General features: G+C 40.3%; 1 protein-coding gene across 1 annotated transcript in view; it reads left to right on the top strand.

Moving 5' to 3' along the window:
* The first annotated feature begins 608 nt into the window (after positions 1-608).
* Positions 609-24,568, top strand: part of LOC121525251 (inactive tyrosine-protein kinase PRAG1-like) — a 40,622-nt gene continuing 16,662 nt past the window's right edge. Inside the window, exons 1-3 of the mRNA XM_041811136.1 lie at positions 609-864; positions 10,273-10,618; positions 10,716-12,463. Coding sequence (XP_041667070.1) covers positions 10,349-10,618; positions 10,716-12,463 — 2,018 coding nt within the window. The 5' untranslated portion in view covers positions 609-864; positions 10,273-10,348. The remainder of the gene's footprint in view (positions 865-10,272; positions 10,619-10,715; positions 12,464-24,568) is intronic.

Here is a 24,568-nt window from a genome sequence, read left to right on the forward strand (position 1 = left end):
ACACAACTTTAATATGGAGTTGGCCCCCTATTTTGCAGCTATATGAGTGAGGGCTATTACAATTCAAGATCAGGGAAGCTTGAGTTGATCAGGAGCAGTGAAATAATCCTGCTGATACTAGGGACTATTTGGCCAGCTAATCTGTAGTAACAGACTTAAAATTGGAATCTTTCCCCTTGATATTTTGGGGGACAAATCAGGCCCCAAATTGGGCACTTTTACAAAGGTATAGCCAATAACGCGTAATTTATGTGTAATGCTCTGCCTCAGCCTGGAAATCAAAGAACACCATTTATAGGCTAAATCCTCTCCATACTGAGTCATAAGTATAAACCTGTAATTTTTTAGAGTCTGGAGTTGTTATCAAATTGTAGCATGCTCAGTATCCCAGATTAAGGTGTAGGCTGAAGAGCCAAAGTGGCAGAAGAAAATCTCTAATGACAGCTAGTAGGACAAAAGCCTAAATGAGAGCGTGCCTGTGTGGCTGCTGTCCAGACTGCATGCTTGGTTAGGAGCTCCTCCCACCTCCTTGTGCTCTCCCCACGCCGCCGCTGCTGCTGCAGCAGAGGACTCCTGCTCCGCCTCAGCTCTCCACCTCTGCACAGCGAACAGCAACAGCAGCAGCAGCAGCAGCAGTCATAGTAGTAGCAGCCAGCAGCATGCCCGGCAGGAGCTGGAAAAAGACTGCTGCAGCTCTCTACAGCCTCCTCTCTGGTTATTAACCTGTCGCATGTGGGATACGCGAAGAAACGCGGATATCTGATTTTTGGGGGAATTACACGAGCGGCAATACACCTGTGCTGCTGTTTTTGGTGTATTTTTTGGAGAGCTTTTGTGTTGCCAGGGAAGAGAAAGTCCGAGCAGGTAAGCAGGCAGTGGGCACGAGATAACCTTGGCTACTTTAGCACGGGTAAATGTAACTGTTTCCATTTTTAACTCTATTTTTGTAGGTTTACTTGTCCACATTTAGACAAGTTTTAGTTACATTTCCGGTATGTGTGTGGTAAAATGCAGGTGATAAAATGAGCCATTCCCCTTAGTGCGCTAGGACATGAAGCATTTTCCTCTTTATGAACCCACCATTATAAGCAAACAAGTGTTTAGCTAATATCTTCATTTATCAGACTTAAAAAGGGTTTAAACCGAAACACGTGGGGTTTATGAAGTCTGTGTTGATAGCAGGTGCCTGTGCGACATGAATTTAACGTTTTAAGGTGGAAGTTTTAACATTTTATGCTAAAAGTGGATAAGTTTTGGCGGAAATCCTCCGGAGTATCGAAAAAAAAACAGGTTTCGCCCCCCTCAATGAATGAGCCTTGTGAGTGAGGGAGCCGTGACAAATGTTGGTCATAAAGAATTTGGTTTCAGTGAAGGCGACTAAAACATCGATTTGACCTGGATATTAGAGCCGGTAAATCGGCTATAAGCTGTATTATTATTTCTATTATGAATGAATGGAGTGGTTTTTAAAATATGCGCCTTATTCACTCAGTTTAAAGAACTTTCTAGAGGAAAATCCGCCGATTATTCGATTATTTTCTGGTTTTGCGTGTTTAAACATGTCAGACAGTATTTAAAAGTACCGTTACATGAAATAAAAGACAGTTCTATAAGACAGTTACGCAGGAGAGGAATCAGCGTTAAAAATTGCAGGCAAACTTCTGCAAACTGTCAAAATTGCACAAAAACATTAGCAACGTTTTTGGACCAATGTTTTTGAAACTGCATCCCACAAAAGTGTCAAAATCTTCAATACTTTTGATGCCATTGGTTAGAAAATTGTGCATTTGACATTATTTTAATTACCTGTAATCAAGGCTGTCCATACTGGGGTCAAGATTTCAGAGGCCCCACCAAATGGGGGGGTCAGCAAAATTACGGTACCTTGTAAAGTTAAGCTGTAATATCTATATTGATCAAAAACCTCCCTTACAAAAGGAACACATATTTTTTTTAAATTAATGTAATTATGCTGTAGTGTAAAGCCTTTTTCACAATGTAAAACCCTTTTATCAAAACAGAATTAAAATTGGATAAAAGTGGCTTAAATGGTTTTCAAGTGGCAAAATGTATTCAAAGCGGAGAGGTGGGTTAACAGAGGCAAAGAAATGTGCAAAAAGTGGCAAAATGTGGTTTACCATAAAAAAAATCAGCAGGAGAGGTGGTGAAATAGGATTACAAAGCTGCAAAAATGGGTTAACAGAGGCAAAAGTAGCCGCAAAGGGGCAAAAATGGGTTTAAAGTGGTCAAAACAGGCAGAAAAGGTAGTAAAATGGGGTTACGAATGGCAGAAAATATGCATTAAAAGTAGTGGAAAAGGTCAATAATGGCAAAAATGTCTTAGCTGAGGCAACAATGGGGGCAGAGTGGCAAAAAAGACTGGCGAAAATGGGCGTAAAAAGTGGTGAAAATGGGTAAGCAGTGACCAAAATGAATTTCAAGTGACACAAAATTGCAGAAAAGGTTGTGAAAAAGGATTAAAGACTGTGTTAAAAGTTGCAAAAATAGCGAAAGTGGCAACATGGGGTTCAACATGGTAAAAATGGCAGAAAAGATGATGGGATGTTATGAAGAAGTAGCAAAGTGGGTTTAAACTGACAAAAACAGGCACACAAATTGATGAAGAAGGGGTTTAAGTGGCAAAAATTAATTTAAAGTGGCAAAATAGGAGAAAAAATAGTGAATTACATCTAAAATGGGCCTATAACTGGTGAAAAGGGTTTAATAATGGCAACAATAGGCGCAGAGTTGTAAAAAACAGTTGAGAGTGGCAAAAACAGGCATAAAATGTGTTGAAAAGGGGTCACTAATGAATAAGATGGGTTTAAAGTGGCAAAAATTGGCAGAAAAAAGTGTGAAAAATTGATTAAAAGTGGCACCAAGACTACTGATCCAACACAAATACATTGATACTATCAATATATATCACAACTGGGAAGGGCCCATTCTCTGGGTTTGTCAGGGTCCCAGTGAAATCTGAAGGCAGGCCTGTCTATGATACCAAAAATGCACCAAAAATTTAAGAAAATTGAAAACCTTTAGCTGTATTTTATCTATAAGCTGCATAAGCAAAAGGAGAGAGAAGGTGAGAGTGCTGACTAGATTGCACAAATTCAAAACATTGCGCAAATCATATTTGTGCATTTCCGATGCAGTGCAGTCGTCCTGCAGCTTTTGATCATTAAAAACAAGAAATCACCCATTTTTGGGTGCCAAGTCCTCTATTTTTGTTACCATGCACCAGAGCAGGAATCAGTATTATGTGATTTTTCCTAGTATCTATCAACGTTTAAAATTCTGTTGTCCATGACAACCCCTGTTTGACACCCAACACTTGCAGCCGTCAGTAACCATGTCACGTCATCAATACTTGACCACAGACGACACTAACGCTCACAATAAAGAGCTGAATAACTGCGGTGACTGTGTTTGTTTATGCTGTAATGTAAGCTTTAGTATACCTGGAATAACTGAATACTTAAGAAGGCTTACACTTCATTACAGCTGCCCAAACTGCTCGCGTGTCGAAGCGTTTCTGTGAGTCTAAGGGGGTCAAACGTGACTGCTGCAGAGGGATTCACACAAAGTGCAGTTTTACCAGCTGTTGAGAGTTGATAAGCCCTCTAACCTTTACCTTAATTACTTCTCCTAGTCTCCATATCTGTGGGCTATTTAAACTGCAGCCATCCTGTCTGACATTGTAGCCTGACTGCATTCTTCAATGCAATACAGCCCAGTAATGCCAAGCTAATAATTACTTTTATATGTTCAAGTGAAACCGACATACAGCTTTGGCCTTTATACCCAGGGATACACTGGGAAGAGGCCATTGGATCTGAGGTTTAATTCCCAGTGAAATTAAATTTGCCTTTTGGGACATCTAGTGGCCAGGCTGTTGTGATGTGCAGTGAATAAACAGAGGTCAGGGGCATGTGGCTTTTACTCTAACATGTATAACTTCTTCATTAACTGGCTCCATACTCTAAATTCATCATGAAAACACCCACCTGTACTGTCTTGGATTTTTTTGCCTAAAGTCCCTCACATCTAACATTCTCATGAGATATTTTTCATGTTCTGTTTTATTTCGAAGGCAGGTTTTGAATTCTGCTGAACTTCTGGCATGAGCGTGTGTGATCTTCCAAGTGAGAAATATTGGACCTTGAGCTTGAGAAGGTGTGGGGAATGTAGGCAGCGGGGGTCTATCTCTGCTCAAACAAAAAGGGCATGAACATGTAAGCATGAACTACAAGAAGCGAGAATAAGGTGCATGTTGAGATGGGTGCCTGGATTCCCTTCAAGGGTGGTATCCATACTGGATCGGAGGGAATTCAAGCACTTAGCTCAGCTTGTTTTATAGTTCTGGTAAAAATCAAGCAATATTGATGCACATCTTTTTAAAATGGGAAAAAATGCAAGTCATGGGTACTTAGTATTTGGGGATTTCATGTTTTCATTCATCAAGAAGGCAGCCAGACTCCTGCACATTGTCTTTACTGCACAAACACATTTCTCGCACAAAGCATTGTGCACTAAACAAGAATTTAAATCCACCAGAAACCCAAATCCGCAATGTGATTGAGGCCTTATGTAAACATATTAGTCAGATTTAGAAGTACAAAAATTTAGTTTGTTCTAGGCATTGCATGGTTATTTCTGACTAAAATTCCCAATATATCCTGCTTTTAAGTCAAAGGAAAACTCACACCCCAGTTATGTAGCTGTTTATTGCCAGCATTAGTGCTGGTTGCGGTCTAGTATTGACAACTTGACATGGTTATTGATTGCAACCATTGTCTAGTGTCAACTGGGGTTGTCATAGAGTTGACTGATATTGGTTTTTCAGGGCTGATACTGATAGCGTTTATGTCTGAAGTTTCAGTGAATTCAATCTTAGATTTACAACAACCCTGATAGCAATGCTTTGACTCAGATATGGCCAAATGAACAGCAAATATGTGGCCCACATTCAGAACTGAATGGCAGCCCAAATCCAGCTCGAGTGTCCAAAAGCCACGTCTGAACCATTACAAAGCTAGGTCTCTACTGAGATTATACTGTTATCTAGGCCACTTCCTCCCACGTGAGCCAGAGAAATTCCCTCCAATACCAAAGGTATGGTAAAATGCTTGTGTTATTGGTTTTGTTTTGTCATGTTTGCGAACTACACACCACACATGGCCCATTGGTACATACTGCTATCTAGGCAAAGTGTTTCAATTACAAAAGTTTCTGAGAAGAGAATTTCCTCCCAATTCTGAAGCCAATGTGGTTATGATTTGGCCCTTATGTGGTTTGCCGTGACTCATCTCAGCCAAAAGTGGTCCAAAAATTGATGCTATCAGGGATGTGATATGATGTAAATGTGTCATTATAAACTCTAGGTTGCTTCATATTAGTAAAGATGAATATGCACAGCAGGAACAAGGCTGAGCTTTTATCTCTGAAAATTGTTCTCCTTTTTACAGTTCATGCATGCATATTGAGCAATAATTCTTATATTTTCACTAGTCTTTACAAAAATCTTAACTACGCACAAAATATGCTTACTGAAACAAAAGTTTCAAAGTGGAGAGTAAAAATGGAGAAAGAGGAAAAGAAACACATTGCTGCATAGCCAGAGTTGCACACTTTATAATGCTTTTCATTTGACAGCCATCAGTAAAATAAACCACCAATACAGATAATCTGCCTAGTCTTGATTATTGGCCCTTATAATTGGCTAGGCTGATAAATGATCATTGCCCAGATAACACTGATTTAAACTTACATATGTTACGCTCAAAATCAAACAATATTGATACCTGCTGGGCAGGAAAACTTCTGCATGGTGTTTGCATTACATAGATATGATGGCAAGGTTATGTGTTTGTGCAGACTTTCTTTTACTTGTTGTAGCTTTTGATCAGAAATATGACTGAAAATCTGAAGTTTTCTCAAAGATTTCATCTTTGTGATAGATCAGCAAACACATTGTGATTAGTGTGAGATCTTACAGTAGAACAATCTAGACCTCCCCTCTTGGTAAATTGTCTTGAGATAACTTAGGTTATAAATTAGCGCTATAAAAGTAAAAACTGACTAATATAATATTTCTCCAAATATTTAGAATGGATAGATTGGCTGTAGATATTGGCTCATATCGGCTAGGGATGTTCCTACGCGTCTGTTTTCCCTTAATGAGCTAAACGTTCATTTAAGTTGTGTTAAACCAACTAGTCTAAAGAGAAGAAAATAATTAGAAAACAGTTAAACTCATCACAGGGTCACTGTGTTAGCCACGCTGTGCAGAGTATGTAAAGCTCACATTGCACCCACTAACATTAGCAGCTAGCTCCACCAGCCTTTGTTCCTCTTTGCAGAGTAATATTATGCTTTAATATGTGGCCTTTTCACCTTAGTTGAGTTGTTAAATGTGAGTTCAACCCTCAACAATCTATATTCCACTTCATTAATACTTAAAAAACTCAACCTGCACTCTTCCTGCTCCACGCTAACTGCTAGGCTTCTCATATTTACATCCAAGTGCAGAGGGAAAGCTCAGCCAGCATGGCAGCGCCGATCTCGGAAACTACAGCAGCCTCTAGTGGCAGGAGGTTCATCGTAGTTTGAAAGGGCATTATAGACCAGAGTTTTAAGCCTGTGTTTATAAAAAATCAAATCGTAAATTTGGCGGCAGCTAATTTGCGAAATGAATTTCACCGTTTAACCGTGTGCATCCCTGATATCAGCTGTAAACATCGACTGTATGTAGAAATAATTTTGTTGAGCTCTTGACAGAACCAGCAGACCAACATCGGATGAAGTTTTTTGTTGTTCATTCTCTTTCCTTAAATGTTTAAGTTTGTTTTAGGGACTTAAGTTTCAGGTCAGAACTACGTTTACATATCGGTATCAATATTGGTATTAGCTAAAATGAATTTGTAAATATCGACATGTTGAATATCGTCAAGAAACATTATTGTGCAGGGTCCCTAATTTTTAATACTATTGATGATTAAAATAATGCATATTTGGTATTTCTGTGACCTGCAGTGTTGAAAAGTCCCAAAGAATTGTAACATTTTACAACCTTTTCTTTGAAGTCAGTTGGCTGAAATGTTGCCAATGTTATTGCGAAATTGAGACTGTGCAGAAGTTTGACAGCAACGTTGACTGATTCATTCATTCCCTTTCTGTACAGGTGTCTTATGAAACAGATGTTTGTTATGTTATTAAGTTTTGGTACATCAAACTTGCGATATTGGAAAGAAATCAAAGTAAAAGTTAGTTAAGTTCCTTAATTCAATAAATGAGCCTCATATTATGAAACAGCCCCAATTATTTATAATCATGAGTATTATAATACCACAAACCAGTTGCATTCTAATAACCTGCTCTTTTCACTCCAGATTTTAGGTCAAAAATAGGAAGTTTACTTAAAGCTTTTGTGCTTTTTGATACTTTGAATCATGAATAATAGTTTGTTTTCTTTCCTCACCCTCAGAATTTAATATTGTCAGAGAATAAAAATTTAACAATTTTTTTTTTGCTTTAAAATACAGAAAAATTTGTATATTTTTGATAAACCCCCCTCCTTCCCTCTTAAATGAGTCCTTCCTTGGAAAGTTGAACAAGCAAAGTCCTGTGAACACTCCACACCATTCCTCAGTCTATCTGTGCTTTGTTGTTGCACAATTGAACCATAAACCCCCCTTAGACATGCCCTTGACTGCCACTCAGCCTTTTTTCTCAAACTGCTGGTGTAATGATCAGTGTCTCTGATCAGTCATCGCTTCACATGACTCATACACGGTGCCATAAGATGTTAGGCAAGACTCGGTTTCCTCTGTTGTCGCAGGAACGGTTAAACAAACAGTGAGCTGGTGGGTGCTTTCCTGCCTGAACTGAGTCAGACAGAACAAAGAAAAATGTAAACATGTATTATCTTTACCGACAGGAAATCTCTTGGTGCTTATAGGATTAGTAGATGGCAAGGGTGTTGCTGGAGCCATGAATTACCAGGAGTCTAAATGTGTCTGCAGCATGCTTTGTCTTTTGTTGTGGTGTTTTTATCAACAAATTCATGTAAGGTATGTGGTGAAACTTTGGGTTAAAGTTTGCAAAATGTGACAGTAATATTTAGTCTGCCTTAGAGCTTACATAGACCACTTTCATTGTCTTCAGAAGGTAAATATTTATCCCCCTTTCTCCTTGATTTTTCTCTTTTTTTTTTGCAGATAATGAGTGTAGATGGGGGTCTAATGTTGCTCTGAGTCACCGCAGCACCTTGTTGAAAGGCAATTAAAGCTGTGTAAAGACCATAAAAGAGGGACACCCAGATGCAAGGAAACCAGTGATCTCTATGAAACGGTGTTGATCTTCTCACTGTCAGTGCAGTTAAACAGGACACACAGGAGGGAGAGGAAGGAGGTGTACGTGTGGGTCAGTTTGTTTGTGAGAGCAGGAGGACACATGTGGAGCGGGAGGTTTGTGTGTGGATGGGGGGAAGGGAGGTTGTCGTGGGTGTGAGATTCACCCTTGTGAGACTTGCGCCCTTAGACATTCCTGACATACCGACCTCCGGGATGCTTGAGGCCTCCTCCGTTTTCTTCTTGCGTGTCGGGGGCTGCAGAGGACCCTGGAGGGCTTTTATGTCACACGGCTCACACCGGCAGGGCCTTTGGTTGAACAGAAACCACATACCCTCTAATTTAGGAGGCCATGGGAACAAGTAGCTCTGCAGACTGCAGGTCGTCTTAAGTTACAACCACAGATGACACTTAAATCTTAATGGGGGTCTTCTGTGAGCTTAAAGACACTTGCCAGCCTTGATACCTTCAACACTATCTAGACAGTTTAAAGCAGATTAGCTTTTTTTTCTTGTGAATTTTGAAAGTCATCTTGACTCAGAAAGTCTCACAGTCTCTGTTAAGCTGAAGTAAGGCTGTCAGCATTAATGCACTAATTGAGATTAATTGAGGTACATAAATAGTGCATTAGTTATTTGAATGGCATTGATTGCTTGCTTTTTTCGCTCTTTCAGCACACTTTAGGTCAGCCACTGCAATGTTGTTCTGCAGCTACTGCTCCTTAATGTCTCATTTCATTTTAAAAATTTCACAGAGACCTCAGTGGAAGAGTCAAAGTCATCTGTGCCTTATGCTATCGTATATTTACTTTTTTGTTGTTACTTTATTTCCTTTTAAATCCATAACAAGTTCTTTTTTCTAAGGTTAAGTTTATGCCATAATCTTCAATCTACCTTTCAAAATAAAAGCAGTACAAAATCCAAAATAAAAGTTACACGTGTAAAATAAGTGAGTTAATGAGAATTCCATCAGAATTTCTGAGATTAATCGCACTTTGAAAAAAATCCTTTTACTTGTAAATTTAATTGTGCAATCTAAGCTTTTTGTTTATCAGTCAGTCTACTTGATATTGTAACTCGTTTCCATGGGGATGCACCAACGCAATGGTGTAACATTGACACACTATGTGGACAAAAGTATTCAGCCGTCTGACCATTACACCAAAGGCTTTCGCGATCAGCTTTATTGGCTAAGACAACTTTGTGTTTGTTTATGTCTTTTATGTGCAAGATGCTCCAAAGTAATTGCACCTAGAGGGACTGATAACATTGTTTGTAATGAATGCATACTCACAGTTATGCAACAAACACGTTTTTTTTTTCCTCCGAATTTCAAAACAAAAAGTCAGGACATGCATTTTCCCAAAATTGCTCCACCTTAAATTCTAAGGCTCATTCATTGCACAGAAAAAACATAATACGTTTGATGTCTAGTAGTATCAGGATTAGGCTTAAATAAAACATGGTTTTAGGTCGTTTTGAGTGTGCAAGTTAATGCAAGATGCAAAAGCATTTGACCTGATAAAAACGGATTTAAAAATCCACGTCCCATGGAATAGTGACATTTCCCTGTCAGAAGGGAGGGTGGCATAAAAAAGACGGCAGAAATCCAAGATGGCTAAGGAAGCTATAGAGTCCAATGCTATATTCACTGGTTGTTTAAAATGAAAAAACATCACGCCCTCCTGCTCGCACATTGAAATTTTGGGGGGCTGGCTGGAAAATTCCAGGTAAGCTAGGGTATGTTTTCAGAAAAGGCACATGTATTAGAAATAAAAACAGTATAACCTGGTTACAAAGGCCTTTAGTGATTCACCATATGCAAAAGTTGTGCTTTATGCTAACAGTGTACCCCTTCTTCTCTCTCTTTTTTCTTTGCATACTTCCCTTTGATCAACCTCTTCCAACCTCGCTTGGGCCAGCCATGACACTTCACGCTGTTTCTTCTGGATCAGTGAACATCCACTTCTGACCATATCTTGATTTAGAAGTCCAAAGATGTCAGCGTGCAGTGACTTTGCAGAACACGTGTGGAAACCCGGCTCTTGTAAGAACTGCTTCCACCCGCTCAGTGCGCACCGCAAGGCTGTCGGCAGCTTGGGTGGCAGTGTGCCAGCCGCTTGTTTGAAGAGCAGCCTGGGAAGTGATGAAGAAGCTGGAGTGACTTTGCCTTCCCCATACAGCAAGCCAACCATCGCTGTCAAACCCACTATGATGAGCCTCGACACCAATGAGTCGATAACAGATGTCAACATGAACATCGAGCAGGTGATTCTCGCAAACTTGCCTTTCCTTTAACGACCACTGAATCTTATTACTGCCTAGTGTAATGCATACTGTTTATTTGTCCTTTGTTGTGTTACAGGAGAACACAAAGAGCCCAGTTGAGCGGTTAGGCCTGAAGAAGCTCTTGGACTTATCATCTCTTTACATTGACAGCAATGGCTGCAATAAGGCTCACAGAGATGCTGTTATCAAGAGCCCTGAGAAGAAGAAGGACTTCAACAATTGCTTTTCTTTGGCTTCTTTATCCCCTACCATCCTGCCCAAAGACTCTATGATCATCAGCAACATCTTCGTCACTCAGGAGGAGGGTAGAAGTTCTCAGAGTTTGAAGAAGAATGCCAATGGAGACAATTGTAGGCAGCAGACCACAGCTAAACCCAAGAGCACTTACAATGGAATTTCTGCCAAGACAAATCATCAGGAGTCCAATCAGACATCTGTGGAGATACCTTTTCCTGCGGATATCGTCCCTTCCAATCCTGCCATAGTTCACGTTAATGGTATCAGTGGTGGGAGTACTACTACTGTTACAACTAAGACTTCCAGCACTTCCTCAATCACTGCCTTAAGCGTGGACACCACCAGTAACAATCCTCCACCATCCCTCCAGTCTCCTCCTGTCCTGTCTCAACAGACAAGCCTATCCGATTCAACTTGTTCTTATCGAAGTAGTACAGATTCACTTCCGGGTGGAGAGGGATCAGGAGGTAAACTAGTTCGGACAGGAAGCCCCAGAAGCCCATCAGCCACAGGGAGCTTAGAGTCAGCCCCAAGTTCTCCTGAGGGTAAGCCAAACTCAGAACCCATTTATGCAGAAAGCACCAAGAAAAAGCGCAGGCCGCAAGGAAATGAGGGGCAATCCAATGGGGTACAATCCAATCCAGAGTCTCCCAACCACACTAAGACCTCACCGAAGGGTTCTGAGCCTACAGGGGAAACTCAAAGGGCCACCATTACTGTAATGGCCACTCACACAGAGGAGAACAATAGGACTTTCTACCTGAGCAGTCCAGATTCAGCCGTCAGTACCCAGTGCAACTTCAGCCCCACAGCACGCAGAGACCCCAGCAGCCCTGCCTTCAAATGGCCCAGTCCCAGCCACAGTGCACCTTCTTTGACCACAGAAGCTACCCCAACTCTCCAACCCAAGTCCCAGTCCAGCCCACCAATTCCTCCAAAAAGAACGAGCCGTTCCCCCAAGCTGGGCACCTCCAGCCTTTCACCGTCCATATCCTCCCCTGTTCCTCTCCCAGAACTCCCCAGACTTGGAACCTCCAGTCTCTCTGCTTCCATCTCCTCGCCAGTTCCCCTCCCTGAGCTCCCCATGCTTTTCCTTGTCACTGCGACCAGAGAGGGCCACTTCAAAGTCAACACCGAAAGCCCCAGCACTGTTGCATCCGAACGCTGGCACAAGCAGCACCACCACAACTCTGGCTGGAACTGTCGAATCGAAGAGGAAGAAGAGGAGGAGGAAAGAGAGCGGAAAGAAGGGGACAAGAAGAAGCCGGCTGCCAACTCTGAGACAACCTCTCGGGTGACGGGCCTAGTCAATGGTGCCGCTGTCTGGAAGGAGGCCAAGGACTGGAAGGCCCACAGCAGCCCCCCTCCGATGACAGAGCCAGGCACGGCCCCCCCGACTGTCCCCAACAATGGTGCCTGTCAGGGGGAGACTGCAGTCACCGGTGCAGAGGAGGAGTGCAAGCATAACGGGAGCATGCCGGCCAGGCAACCGTTGCATGGTGGCTCATCAGAGCTGCTGGCAGCAGGAAAGGGACCTGCCAACAATGAACCCAATCCACCACCTCCCCCACCTAAGAAGCTGCATAGGTAAGACTATCAAAGAACTTTTTGTTTGGCTTTTAATTATTAATCCCTCAACTGGTTGGACCACTAGGGTCATATCTGGATGGGACTATAATGGTGAATGTCTCAGTTATTGATTTATCTTTTTTTAGTAATCATGTTGTGAGTGAAATTTTAGAATGATGCCAGTTTTAGTGTAGGAATGAAGTCATGACATTGCTGTAGATTCTCAACCAAGGGGCACATTCATGAAGCAGTGGTTATTGGAAGGCTGTAGTCATCTGATTACAATCAATTTCTTTAGAAATTAAGGTTTTCAGCATTAGTTGACTCCACTTTAAAAGCATGACACTGCTTTTTAAGTCAGCTATGTTAAATGGAAGTTTTATTTTTGTAGATTCAAGCTGATTTTAATGTCTCAGTTGTAAATTTCTCAGTATTAGAGAATGCTATGTAGGCGTCCAGCATAAATTGTACAGCTTTTTTCTAACAAAATCCCCAAATATTGATTGTACATTTCTTACACTTCTCTATATGCTGCATACAGGAAATTACCAGACTGTATACCAGCTTTTTTAAGAAGCACTTGGTCCAAATATTGTTTAGGATAAGGCAACTGTACAATAAGAAGTCTATCTTGGTTTAATTATACCTCATAGTGCTCTATACACTCACAGTAAGATGAATGCTACTCATTTATCAAACTAAAACCTCTCATTGTAGCACATATTGCATGCCTGCACTGCAGTCCCCTTCCTGTGACTTGCATTATAATTGATGTAACTGTAGTTCAGACATGACACCAGGGTTTCATTATATTCTATAATTTAGCACTTACATAACACACTTAGTTCAAATGCAGAAATGTGTTTTGCACTCTGATAGGGAAACTATAAATAGTATTAAGGCACCTTATGGAATATAAGCTGCACACATGCATCTTAGTGCAGTCATCTGTGTGAATCTTACTGTGCCTGCTCCTTTCACAGCATCATTATTCTTCCTTGAATCAGCCTCCATTCTTGCGCCTTGTGATCATTCAAACTGTTCCGGCATAGTCCTCAATGCACGCCTTGTTCTATTCACCATAGTAATGTGACTTTTTCAATTCTAATTAACACAGAAAATGGGTCTGTTAAATAGTCCCCCGCTGTGTCACATTGCTGTAAATTTGTTTTGGCTGCGGGACAATAGACAGAACTGTAAAAAGAAACAAAAAAACAGGCCTTGTTCCATTGATATTGTCACGCAGGGACAAAGCTGTCATTGGGAGACACTCAGACGCATCTTTTGGTGAAAAATGGAAGTGCTTCTCATGAGTTGCTGTGAATTAATTATGTTAACATGACGTTGATGAATCCATCCATCTTTCTTGACAGAAGACTTGATAAAGGAGTTTAATTCTACCTTTTAAAGCAGTGGTTTTCAATTGGTCTAGCCTTAGGATCCACTGACACCTTCTTACTGAAAAAACAAAATTTAAAAGTTTTCACAAGCTCAGATTTATTACTGAAAAATGCTTTTGTTTAGGCCTCAAAAGGCACGAAACATGAATGAACAAACAAGCAAACAAGTTAAAAAAGTGCACCACTACAGAAGCCTGAAGTGGACATGCATCTGTCTATTTTTTTTCAGTTTTCTGCTAGCATCTCTACCTTAGACAGAGGCTGGCCAAATGTGGCCCACAGCCTGAAGCTGGGTCAGACCAGGATCCCTGTTCCTCTCCTTGGACCCAGGCCAGGTTAGGTTCAAAGGGAGTCAAAGTTGGCCTGTCAGACATGGCGGGATAACCACATTGGACCCTAGATTTTTTTAGTTTTTGTCTATTTTTCTAATAATTAATTTGGAACAACTAGAGACTGCAGGGCTCCGCTGCTCATGTGTCCTTGATTAAGAAGTCTTTTCAATAAAAACTACAGTCCAAGTGGTTTATTTACTAAACATTATATCAGTTTACTTTAAACGTATGTTTCCAAGAAAATGAGGGAGAAAAGCTGCTAAAAGTGGCACCGCGAGCCTGCTCCACTCCATGAGCTCACAGTGAAATAGTGCAGTGAGGGTCGCCTGATGGGGTTTTTCCATTACATTGAGCAGCTTGGCTCTACTTGGTTTGACTCGGCATGGCAGTCCCACAGCGGATTTGCTTTTCAAACACAGCCAAGCTACCCATTTGAGGACGCATCTACGGCGTTTGAGCATTTTGAGTTGATGATGTTAATTAGCTGTCTTGTTTCATTCAGGGGGTGGCCAGTTTTTCTACTTTAAAGTTTCTTCTCCTTCTTCTATTGGTAATCTGGCAAGTATTTTAAAGTTTGGTGCAGCGGTTGCTACTTAAACGTGCCTACAAGCAGGACCATTCTGGGCACAGCTTGGCTTAGCCTGATTGGCCAAACTGGTTATGGAAAAGTACATCAGCACGGCTTGGTTTGGCCAAAAGTCCTAGTGGAAATGCCCCATGAGGGAGATGGAGCACAGGGTGCGATTACCCACAGGAGAAAGAAAAAAAGAAGCAAATAAACCCAGTTTAAGTGAGAGAAGAAGAATGTAAGCTGTGGTCTCTATTAACAGGCTGATGCTCTCTGAAAGCTCTGCATGCCAAGTAAACAGTGATTTCTGCGCGTCTGCTCCTCATCCTCACTGCTCTCTTTATCTTTGACAATAGATAGGCCACATCTGTAATACATGCTTATAATCTGGGTTCATTAGGCTCTTTTCTGCATAGATGTCTGTCATTAAAATAACACTGAATTGTAGTTTAAGCTTTAATATACCTAATAACAGTCAATAATGAGGCAGAGGGATTATGCAGTTTTGCACTGGTGGAGGAAAAAGACACCAAATTGTTTTAATGTGGCTAAGTTTACCAGTAAAGAGAGCAAAGAACAGTGCAGACTGTAGTCCCTGTTAACAGACTGATGCTCTCCAAAAAGCTCTGCATGCTTAGTGAACAGTGACTTCTGTGCGTCTGCTCCTCATCCTCACCGCGCCAAATATCATTAACAAGAAATAGGCCAAATCTCTAATACATGCTTCTGCATTGGGCTCATTAGGCTCTTATCTGGACGGATTTCTGGTATTAAAACAAAACTGAATTATAGTTTAAACTTTAATATACATAATAACAGCCAGAAAAGGTAGGTTTACATCAGGCTGGGGCCCATAAAAACAGTTAATTGGGTGGTCCAGGCTGGGCTTGGAGAGAAAGTGCATGGGCTCAGGGAGGTTCAGCAGTAATTTTTGGGCCTGACCTAAGCTTTACTGTGATAATGAAAATTTTATTTGGTTTTTAGAGATTTTGAGAAATCAACATCATGAGAACATGGGCTTTTTTATTTTAAAAATAATGTGATGAATAAGTCAAGATCTCAAGAAAATAATCAAAGTTTACTAGCTATTACAGCAAAACAGAGTGAATACAGCCATGTTTCTAGGAACACATTTGCAACTAGGGCTGGGACGATTCACTTTTCTCCCGATTCGATTTTTTACGATTTTTTAGGTGCCGATTCGATTTAAATTGCGATTCTACGATATTGCCGATTTTTGCAACCTTTAGTTAGCTTTTTAAACACCAGTGAAAAAGATGAATGATAATGATGCCTACAGACTATATCAGGAAAAATACACATCACATGTGTATAACGATACATCACAAAATATGTCTAACTAGAGAATACAAAATAGTTATAAAATGGTCAAGTGCAGGATTTCTCAGTTTATTCACAACAATTTAGTATCAATTTCAAAGAATTTGACACAGACTGAGCTAAATACTGAATATGAAGTGCATAAAGTCTATACATATGTGTGTAGTATATATATGTATAACTTATTATGTAATTTTAAGTTAATATCGAATTTAACAATGTAGAATTAAGCTATTTAAAAAATATATAGTCCTGCATCATCTCGCATTTTACCTATCTTTGTTCAATCTGAAGATGAAGATTTTCCCCATTTGTTGCACTGAATTAAAATGCTACTGTGTTTTTTTTTTTTTTAAGAAAAGGGGAATAAATTATTATAGAGCAAATGTACTCCAATCCTTTATATTTCATATTTTATAATTTTTTTACATCATCACATAATGTGTTTGCGGAGGGAGATTATGGGAGACGAGCTGATCGTCATGTCCAGCTTTAAGACTGATGGACTGTGTTTTGCGGAGGGCATGACGTGACAGGCCAGTATTTCTTTCTTGTGTTACCGAAGCCGTCATTCTTAACGACACTACACGGGACAGGTCCTTACAAACAATACGACTGTGATTATGGTTGTATGAGTAGAGACCAGCGGTAGCTTCAACAGGCTTGTTTGTTGACGTTAGCCATTAGCTGTAGCACTAATGCAATAATGCCTAACTAGTAGATTCGTTGTGTTGTCTCAGTATTTTACTCTGGCATGGCACATCTTGCAAACGACTGTCTAACTCCTGTGTAAGTTTGTGCTGTCTTTAATGTTTTGGAAGCCAAAATAAGTCTACACATCCACTATGAATGCAGCAGAAGTCACTCTGCTGGCTAGGTACAAGCAACCGGCTCACACAGACCGGAAGTCTCATGTGATCTCGTTGTCTCAAGAGAGAAGAGGCAAGAGTCAACTGCCAGCTAGTGATGCCTGCCGCCAACTAGCGGTCAGGGGGTGAAATTACACCACAAACTACCTCACCAACAAAGTGAATAATTAGCTAGTTAATTAAATATCGATACTAAATTTTAAAATATCGATACAATATCGCGCCAGGAAGTATCACGATATTTCAGTGTATCAATTTTTTGTCCCACCCCTATTTGCAACCCACTGAAAACAGCTCTGTGACCCTCTTTTTGGCCCCGACCCACCAGTTGAGAACCACTGTCTTAAAGGATTAAGCATGGGGAGAACTCTGTCTGGCACCTATCGCATGTAGTTGTTTGTTAGCAGTTATGTCTGCACGTGTTTTGACCTGAGTCTGCACTAGCCTAAGAATACACTCCACTGTCTGAGTCAGCAGCCAAAAGCAGAAACAGAGAAGGGACCTTGTGTTGCAGTTATTAAAACATCAAATGAAGTCCTCAGAATAAACTTTGCTTTGTCTGAGGCGGCGTGATAAAGACTAACACACAGCCGTGACTTCCTCAGACAAACAGATGTTCCACCGTCTCAAGCTGCTGGAGTCAGCAGAAGCTGAGTGGGAGTGTTTTACTGTGAAAAACACAGTTTGCCGATCGAATTTCAAGGGCCCTTATGTCTGTGGTAATTCTAGTAAGGGCCCATCTCTCCTGTTATGACATTGCCGACATTCTGCGCTGATAAAAATACACCTTGTTGAGACACATGTGGGAACACGCCTTGAGCCAGCTAGCGACAGTTGTGGCTTTCTGGTGTTCCAAGTTTATCTTTGGGTTTAATGTGTTTTATCAACAAGTGTCCCCGGTCACCATGCACTGAAACTCAATGATCAAGTACCATAAGGAGTCACTGTGGATAATATCTGCAAAGCAATCAGCATGCATTAGTGGTAGAAAGAGGGATTTTAAATGTGGAAAAAAAATCATAACACAAACACACGTGCTCATGCGCCTTATGAGGCAGCACTTTGATGTGCTGAATCATTTAAAAGCCACAGATGGTTTGAGAAGTCTGCCTCCTGTGGCCTGTGACCGCAGTGGAAAACAGCACGTTTCCTCTCTTTTCTTCCTGCAGACAGGTCGACCTCTTCATCATGACCGGAGGTGTGTCTGTGCATGTGCCGACACCATGCGTGACTCTGAATGTAAAAGTGCTTTAACGTGGGAAGGCGTGTCACCCGGTCAGTGAAGGTTGCCAGACAGGAGGGGCTCTTGGTGAACAGATTGTTGCCCCGGGCAACTCCCAAAGTGTCCCAGTCTGGCAGTCAGTGGCCACCAATAGAAGCAGAATTTATAGATCGCCATGTGATTGGAGTCCACTTGGGTGTGAATTGCCTTTTGCTTGCTAAACTATCGTTCCAAGTCGTGCTGCTTCTCCCTCCCTCCTCGTTTCTGTCACGGCCCCGTCCGTGCTGCTGAAGAGATAGCATCCTGTTGCTGCCTGACAGACCTAGAATCGCTCTAAAATACAACTCATAGGCCAATGAGTGAATGCTATATCTGAGATATGGTTGATTTAATTTGGAGCGCTGCTTTTCCTGCTGAGGCACACTTTAAATACACATATGACTCGTGTGGAGACAGGGTTCTGTTACTACACATGGAGGGGCTTTAGAGAGACACCGGTCTGATCCAGGGGCATTCTGTGCCCGGCGGCCTGACAAGGACCTCTCCAGCATGAGGTAGGCACCTGATGGCGTCTTTCTCTTACGTAAGCCCTCAGTGAGGCTGGAAAAATGTATGATTTTCAATGGACTGTGTTTTAAAACAACATAAACTCTAATTGTGTTGTGATTGATAGTGTCAAGGTGTTCAAGATCTTTGAAAGAAGGTAAAAATCTTCATATTTAGATGTCATATTTAGACCAAAAGCCCTGGACACTAGAGAGACACCAGTTGTGCTCCTTCACAGGCCAGCTGATGGTTCTTAAGTTGTCCTGGTGCCTTGTAAAGATGTAAATGTTGACATCTCTTACAAACAGACTGAGAGGAGAGGAAGTGATAGTGTCGAAATCAGCATTGTCACAATACTAGAATTTTAAACTGTATAAAAAATGAGATTTGATATCTGTTTTGCAACCATGGCCACAGAAGTCCAAGTTTTATGCAGTAAAGTACAGTTAAGTATTGTGCAATTTCTTGTTTTCTGTTATGAAGCAGTGCAAGCAAACTCTTGCACAATGTCTAAATTGCACAATAATGCCAAAAGTTGCAATCTTATTAGTGCAATTTAGATAATGTTTTTTCTCTTAAACTGGTATTATTAAACTCACATTTTTAAACGGGGTTCCTACAGAATAAACTTCACAAAAGTCGAATGATGAATCAAATGTCTTTAACAGTCTTATTTTTACTCTTGAAAAAATCTTAAAATTTAGATGGCACGTTGACGGAGAGACGTCTGAGAGTGCTATTTAAATCAATGTTATTTTGTTAGCATTTTTTAATTTGTTGGATTTTCTAATTCATGTGGCCATGCGACAGCTTTTACAGCACTTACTGCAGTGCAACACGTATGCATCCCCAAACCTCCAACAGAGGAATGAAGGAGAAAATTATGGCTAAATGCAAGTCAAAGGAAATTTGCCCTCACCATGTTAAATACAGGAAATGTCTGGCAAACAACCGCTATCAGGCTACTTCTAAAAAAAGATTTCTATCTTAACTGGTATGATGGGAATCAAAGCCTTGTGGCTCAACATGAAATCCAAAATGAACCAATGCTATGTTGTGCAGGATGTTATTTGCCTTAGTTTGGGTCTTAAAAAGACATAAATTGTATTAATAAAAGGCTGCAGCTTCCCTGATATCGCTTTGGTACTTTTTTTGGTCATCAAAGGAGATTTTTTTGTTTCTTTTTTTAAAGAGGAATAGAAAAGGATCAAGGATGCACAATATATATTTTTTATTGCGCATGTGAAAAAAGAAAAGAAAAAGATACAGAATAAAACAAATAATACAATACATGCAGAGCATGAAAATTTTGTCATAATAATTAGAGAAATGTGCAGGAGAAACCAAAGAAGCCTATACGGGCTTGTCATGTGGCCCTCCTAAGTGATAAATGTAACATTCAAATGAACATCAAAATAGTACAACTAAAGAAAAAGTGCTAGTAAAATATAGTAAGAATGATATGCTAATAAGACAAATACAAAAGCAAAAAGTGAAAAAGACAAGTATGTCAGAGGCTGATTAAGATCTGGTCCACCAAAAATAGTCTGTTTCTTGAATGGGTTTAAGATGATGCAATCTCAAATACGAATCAGTAGATTGTTCCAATGATGAGGTCCTTGAAATTGGAGGGAAAATTGCAGATGTTGTTGGTTTGATGTTGGTATCAGCTGATCTCCCTAAATCAGCTTTGTATGTGGGCCAAATAAGCAGATAAGTTAGTCTTTTTTTAGGCTCCACCATTAGACCTACTTCTTACATTTCCTACACTTTAAAGCAGTGGTATTCAACCTCGCTCTGCTCAGGAGACAAATTAATGAAAACGTTAAAAAAACGTCTTTTTCAAGAGCCAAAATTATGCCCTTTGACACACCTGACTTCTTTCCAGAGTGTTTGTGTTTCTGCTCTTTTAAAATATGGGTTGGCACATTGGTTCCCAACCTGGGGTCCAGGACCCCCTGGGGAGGAGGGGTGGGGCTTTGTTTGATCTGAGGCTACCAAAAAGGATTTGCAAATAATGACTAAAACCATGACATAGCAGTTACTAGGTATTTTTACAAAGGTCTTTAGATAAGAAAAGCATTCATAGGCCTTTTTGTAGGGTTTAATCAGTAAAATGATTAAAATCGATGTTGATTTTTGACAGCAATGTGTCACTTTTTCTTCACTTTTGGGTCCTGGGGAGGCTCCGCTTTTCTTAAGTACATTTAGGGGGGGTTCCAAGGAAAAATGGTTTGGAAACACTGAGTTGGCAGTTCATAAAACTCAAGACTCATCCAGTAAACTTAATAGAAAGACATAACAATGGATGACTCTCTTTCTTGCGTCCTCTAGCTCTTTCATATTCCTGGTGTCGAGCCAAAACCCCTATCTTGAAAATCACAACTTTTCAGGGAATGGAAAAAATGTTGTATTTTTCAATTCATTTAGCACTGAGAGTCATAGTCAGCATATTTGTGTCAATTTTTATTGCTTTAAAATGTGTTAAAAAGCCACTGACAGATGTAAAGGGTGACCAATAGCACTGATTTATATAAAAAAGATTAAAATCATGAAAAATGGAGATACAAGGTTTTGGCCCAATGACAGCAATATGTAGCTTACATGCAATGGCTGGTAGTTTTACTGGGGCCAGCTGCTTGACTACTGTCAATATGTGGTAAACTGTCTGAATATGGGGCATACACTAAGTCATTTTGCTGACAACACTCCCTTTTTCATTTTGTATATTTTTTAAAGCTCTTTTAGACCTAAAAAAGACAACTTATCATAAAGGAGCCACAGGTTGAAAGCACCAACATTTTGACCACACTACTGAGTTGCAGGTTTTTATATATAGAGAGGTGCAGGTGTAAGCTTGCTATTTTTGTGTTTGTTTGTTGCTGTGCTGTCAAAGCAGGTACTGTTATGATTTGACTTTCCTAGCATCAGGTGGAAGTTTTAAGTTCAGGTTTTTATGACCACCCGAGTTCTCAGTCTAAGATTAACTTTACCAAAAGGTGAGGGGAAGTGTTGATGCTCTTCTGTGAACAGGAAGGTGTTCGAGTTAATTTAGTTTCAGGAAGTACGTAATAAACCACAGCGCTTTCCTTGGTACCCACAGGCCTCAGCTTGTTTTTACAGCTCTATCAGGAGCTCAGTGGTTAAAACTGAAGATGTGCAGAGACTGACAGATGGCATTTGGGAAAACTTTTTTGCCCTTTCTTCTAATCCTTCCCTACTTTAATTATCGTATTCTTTTATAGGATCTTACCCTGATGGTGAGATTAAATTAGTTGTAAGATTAAGAGGATTAGAGGAAGTGAAATTGATGAAGAACAATGCGTGCTGCTTCTCTACGTGACGCCGTGCAAATAAATGAAAGTGGGCTGTAATGAATAAGGGTCGGAGATAGCTGAGGGAGAAGTAGATAAGGCTAGAGCAGTTTGGGGAAGATAACAGGGAGTAGTGTCAAACATTAATGGAGCTTTGTTTCAAAGATGTGGTTTATAAGGCTGTATAGCCATGGTTACTATCCTGCTATCACAGTGCAGACACAATGAGCGCCTTTCTTCTTTGTGCTATTTGTGACGTACAAAGAAAACACATATAGAAAGCTTTTTAAAGGTTACACATGTCTACTGGGAGGGACGCATTTGGTTTTCAAGGCGTTCTTTATATTCCACCTGGGTTTAATCTGAGTCGGCCTGCTTTTCTGCATGAATTATGAGTCAACATTAACTCGAGTAAGTTGTGTTGCACTTTTAATCTTTGATCAGTTCGTTGCAACTGAAAGGAATTGTCATTTTAAAGGTGCAATATGTACATTTTTTGCACTGAAATATCTACATCTGTTCAAAATGGCTACTCTCATGTTTTATATGTTTTCAACTTAGTATTACGATACCTAATTCTTAGATTTAAGTTTTACTGGTCCACTTCGTGTCATGGCTGCCATGACAGGCATGTTATGTTTATTATAGCTGTGAAAATGCCGGATGTTCCACAAAAGTAGCTGTCATTGAAAGCTGCTGTTCTGTTGCTGTGTCTCATTCACGTTTGGTGCGGCTTATGCTATCTCTGCCATTGACTGTGTTTTCTATCCATTTTGAAGAGTTGTTGGTTTGAATTATGGACTGTTAAATCAAAAAAAGAAATAAAAGCACTCCATAACCCTCAAGTTCCACATACTCTGTCTGAGTAGCGATCAGAACATGAAGTTCAACCTGGAGAAAGTTGCTCTATTTATACTCAGTCCTTTTAATTCAACAGCATGCGCTCTGGTCCGTCTTCGCTAGAAGTGCCACTCCGCTCTGTTTAGCTCTGCTCTTTGTAAGATATGTGCCGACTTAATTTTCAGTTGAGGCCACTGACAAAATGTGTTAATCCATGAAGAGCAGATGGACACAAACGGTAACAAGAATGCACATATATCGACATACAACACAACACAATGCGCAGACTTCTGCTTTTTAATCTCACTGCTACATCAGCTTTACGTCTCATTGTGTTTGTACAAGCCACAGGTCATCAGTGGGTCTTAGGGTCACAGAGGTAATATGATGCTATGAACAAAAAATTTTAGAGGATTTTATGTTGACACCATTCTTTAAACCAGTGATCATCAATTAGCGTCCTGGGGGCCACATCAGGCCCGCCACAACTCCCCATGTGCAGAGGAAAATATTTTGTGCTATTTAGGGTATGTTGTTTGAAAATATCCCCATAGACTCTAAAACATCAGCTTAATGTTTGATCCATTTTACAGAGATCCATCCATCAGTCATTAGTAGTGAACATGATGCATGATAAACACAAACTCATTAGACCGTTCTTGACTAAAGCATAAAGTCATTTTCCACATCAACTCTCCACTTCAGGCACTTTGAGAGTTTAATTTTTCCTGCTAAAGAGTCAACAATAGACCGGCTTCCTGCCCATTTTCCCACCCATCACAACTCAGCATTTTAGCATCAAGCAGTTATGGACATCATGCCAGCTTCAGATATATGTAAACGCCCCCTAGTGGCAGATGCAGTTGTTGTGAATGGGACTGATCTCACTGCCAAAGCAAAAAATGTATTGTGTTTTTGAAGAAAAAAAATATGCTAACTGAACCAAAATATTTCTTCAATTTCAGTTTTTGTGAAGTCCAGATGCTTTAACATCTTCCAAGAAAAAAGATGGCCCTTGTACAAATGTAGTTGATGACCCCTGCTTTAAACCTTTTAACTTGATATATTCACTATATATTTACAGGCTAGGAGACGCCTAGGATGCCACTTTTTTCCAGAACAAGTACGAGTACAAGTACTTACATTTGGTACTCACCAACACCAGGTCTATATATGAGTACTTAATGCCATAACTGTTCTTGAAATTATTTTGATAGTTTTTATTATCATGAGAAAATCCTCCTCTTTGTCATCCTCATTTATGTTAAAATATCTACAAACTGGAGACGCTCCGACATTGACTACATACTCACATGATAAAAGGCTGACATCAGCAATGATGTCAAATACAAAATCTGCAATGTTTCTGAGTTTGAGAACTTAGGCTTGGCACTGGCACCAATACCCAGGTCTTGTGCAAGTATCTACGCATCCCTAGAAGCAGCCTCAAAGATGCAAAGTAATTTCTTGTTTACATGCTTCTTTCATACTGGACTTTATTATCATACTATCATGCAATTCCCATGCTTTTGCATGATCTTGTGGTCTCTCATCTCCAGCTGCTGAAAGCTGCACTTCAGAAATGCATCCAGAGGACAAGGGTCATGCATGATTAGACCATATCCACTGCATATACACAACACTGCAGAGCATGTGGAGTTTGCAGTTAAGGATTATGTATTAGAATAGTG

This window comes from Cheilinus undulatus, linkage group 17, assembly GCF_018320785.1.
Source record: "Cheilinus undulatus linkage group 17, ASM1832078v1, whole genome shotgun sequence".
Taxonomy (NCBI): Eukaryota; Metazoa; Chordata; class Actinopteri; order Labriformes; family Labridae; genus Cheilinus; species Cheilinus undulatus.